At 34.8% G+C, this 3,025-nt stretch overlaps 1 protein-coding gene across 1 annotated transcript; it reads right to left on the reverse strand.

Moving 5' to 3' along the window:
- Positions 1-202: 202 nt before the first annotated feature.
- LOC139492989 (uncharacterized) lies at positions 203-1,132 on the reverse strand. The gene has a single exon (XM_071281134.1). The coding sequence runs from the start codon at positions 1,130-1,132 to the stop codon at positions 203-205; it is 930 nt and encodes a 309-aa protein (XP_071137235.1).
- Positions 1,133-3,025: the final 1,893 nt, after the last annotated feature.

Raw genomic sequence — 3,025 nt, forward strand, 5'->3', positions numbered from 1 at the left:
CTACACTCGAAAAAAGTAGAATGATTCACTCGAAAAAGTGGACCGATTCATTTGAAAAACTACGATCCTAGACGGACACTAAACATACCGTGAGAATGCTTTATGTGAAGAGCGAAATAAAAGACACCATAATATATGTTATCGTTAGCTTTTCAAAAACAGAATAGTTGAGATCCGAACGGACAAAGCATAAACCAATTTTTTATTTGGATTTCGTGAAAATATGAATTTGTTGCCCACATTTTCCTCTATAGAGTTGTTTCCAATTTGTAGTTAAATATGGATACCTTATTTTACCATATACTCTATGGGCATTGAACACCAGTTCTTCATGATCGTGATTATACGGAATGCCTATAGTCAGAGAGCCACCAATCTTCGTAACACACCAAGCACGTGCTATCGCTATTATATCTCCCCATGGATTTAATGCGTCACCATACCTACCTAACCCCGAGTGTTCTATGGAACTATACGTAACAATAGCATCAAATGTTCCCAAAGTATTGTTTAAATAACGCATACGAAAATCAAACGGGACGATAGTTTTCACTTTCGGATGTTGGGATATGATACTACCATATTCCAATGTTACAACTTCGCGTGCGCCTGCTTCTAAAACGCATGCCTCAACCCAAGGGATTTCTGATCCAATAACCATAACTCTGCCGTTTTTTATATGTGGTGCGTGTTTTAATCCATCTCTCAAACCATTTGTGTCCGCAGTTCCGTAGGTACCAGATAACTTTCCTTGTTTTGCCATATTTATCCAGTCTTCAATCAATTGCTCAGACCAGACTGGCTTTTTGGCTTTTTTACCCAAATATAGTTCTGTATCCCAGTACCATTTGCTAACTGGAATCCGGTTATTCATGGTAAATTCAATCATCATATTTTTAGGAATTGTTTTGGGTGCATGTAGTAATCCATGTGCACGGTCTATATTTTTGTTCCTAAATATTTTCCCACAGTTTATTGAAGATGTAATGTGATCAAAAAATAATCCTGGTGAACCTTTTCTTGTTGTATTGCATAGTTGTCCACAGTCCAGACGAATGGTATCCAAAGGGTCCGATGGCTTCCTAGGGTCCGGAGTATATCTTATGGATGTGTTTCGTTTGTTATTATACATATTTATTAGACAAGTTTTTGAATTGACTATTGGCTGCACAAAGTATTCAGTACATAAAATAACAATAACAAATAGCACAACACCAAACCTTTTCCTGTGCTTCACGTTATCCATTTTCTGAAAAAGACAATAAATGAATAAGCAAACATTGTAACCAGCAGTTATTGTGTCCATGTATGAGAAAATAATTAGAAAGCATCTCTTCAAATTACATGTTTAAATTTTTTCAATCCAGTATGAAATCAATGTACTGTTTTGATTGTTTTATGACACTGCCTCGTCTCAAAACAAAATATAGTATTTACCACTGACGAGAGACGAAATATACACCCCCCCAAAAAAAAATCAAAAACAAAATATCATTCAAACTCATCAGTCGAAAATTAACAAACAACATAGTAAAAAAGTAAATTACCAAAAGACAAAAAGCAGTATGCAAAACACAACTTAGAAAACATAAAACTGAGCAAAACGGACCCAGCTTAAAACTGGAATCGAACACCGGTGCATCATACGGCTATTCGAGCTCCACATATAGCACCCGTCGTGTTGCTCATGAAAGCACAAACCCGGTGATGAATGGAATCATGTAGGTCACATTCGAGGAAAAAGGGGAACAGACTTGTGGTTATGAAGATCGGAACATATCCGTAATCATATATGCAATAGATATTTCATTACGGTCAACTTACTCGTGATGGCGGCCATAAATGTTCGAAGGTATGATTTCAACTTCATTAAACTCTTGATTTAGTAGCTTCCGTGTAAGCAGCAATTCCCTATGAAGGAAAAATTGGCATGGAAAGCCAGCTCTGGAATATCGTATTAACTAGGAGATAGTGTACGTAGTTCACCCAAACTACAAATCACCGATCTCGAATTATGTTAAATGAACAAATCGTATTCATTTATTATACACATAAATTAAGTTTGTAGATGATTTGCTACTTAAAAGCTTAGTTGTCTTATTATGGACACATTGAAGAAGTTATTCGTTGATACTGACGATATGAATATCAGTTTTTTCCTAAGAGAACAAAATAGAATAGATTAGCAAAACCAACATTCGAAATAAAAACACTCATATTTCAAAATCATATATACCTTGAATTCATTTACTTCCAATTCAATTATGAGAACGTGTCTTCATAAACCGATTTCAAAAACAAACCACCTAAGGATATAGCGAGTACGTATTAGTACATTATAACATCCAACTGTACTAATAGAGGTTCCCCGATTTGCTACGTATCAAGTACGGTTGCGTATCAAGTACGGTTGGTACGTATCTCAATAGTTAGTGCTGTTTTGGAGATATCAATTAATGCATGCGATCATTTTATAACTAATGACATTGTATTCTTTTAATACTGTATTTATACTGTTAAATGATACTTTCTTAAATATTTGTTATTCTAACTTTTAAAGTAAAGTATCACATGTATTACTATTTTAGTGAAAATGCAGGAAAGTATATTGAATGTATAGATAACGAATTTGAACTACTTACAATATTTAGTTACTTGAATGAATGCAAAATTCATACTGATTATGTTGTTATTAAAATTTGTTGCTTATATTTTGTTAATCTCCACCTGCTCATTTGTAATCACATAAGCAACACGACGGGTGCCACATGTGGAGCAGGATCTGCTTACCCTTCCGGAGCACCTGAGATCACCCCTAGTTTTTGGTGGGGTTCGTGTTGTTTATTCTTTAGTTTTCTATGTTGTGTCATGTGTACTATTGTTTCTCTGTTTGTCTTTTTCATTGTTAGCCATGGCGTTGTCAGTTTGTTTTAGATTTATGAGTTTGACTGTCCCTTTGGTATCTTTCGTCCATCTTTTGCTCCTTTTTATCTTTATTATAATCACACTTCCTATATACATATAA

Source organism: Mytilus edulis, chromosome 10 (genome assembly GCF_963676685.1).
Source record: "Mytilus edulis chromosome 10, xbMytEdul2.2, whole genome shotgun sequence".
In the NCBI taxonomy this organism is placed as follows: Eukaryota; Metazoa; Mollusca; class Bivalvia; order Mytilida; family Mytilidae; genus Mytilus; species Mytilus edulis.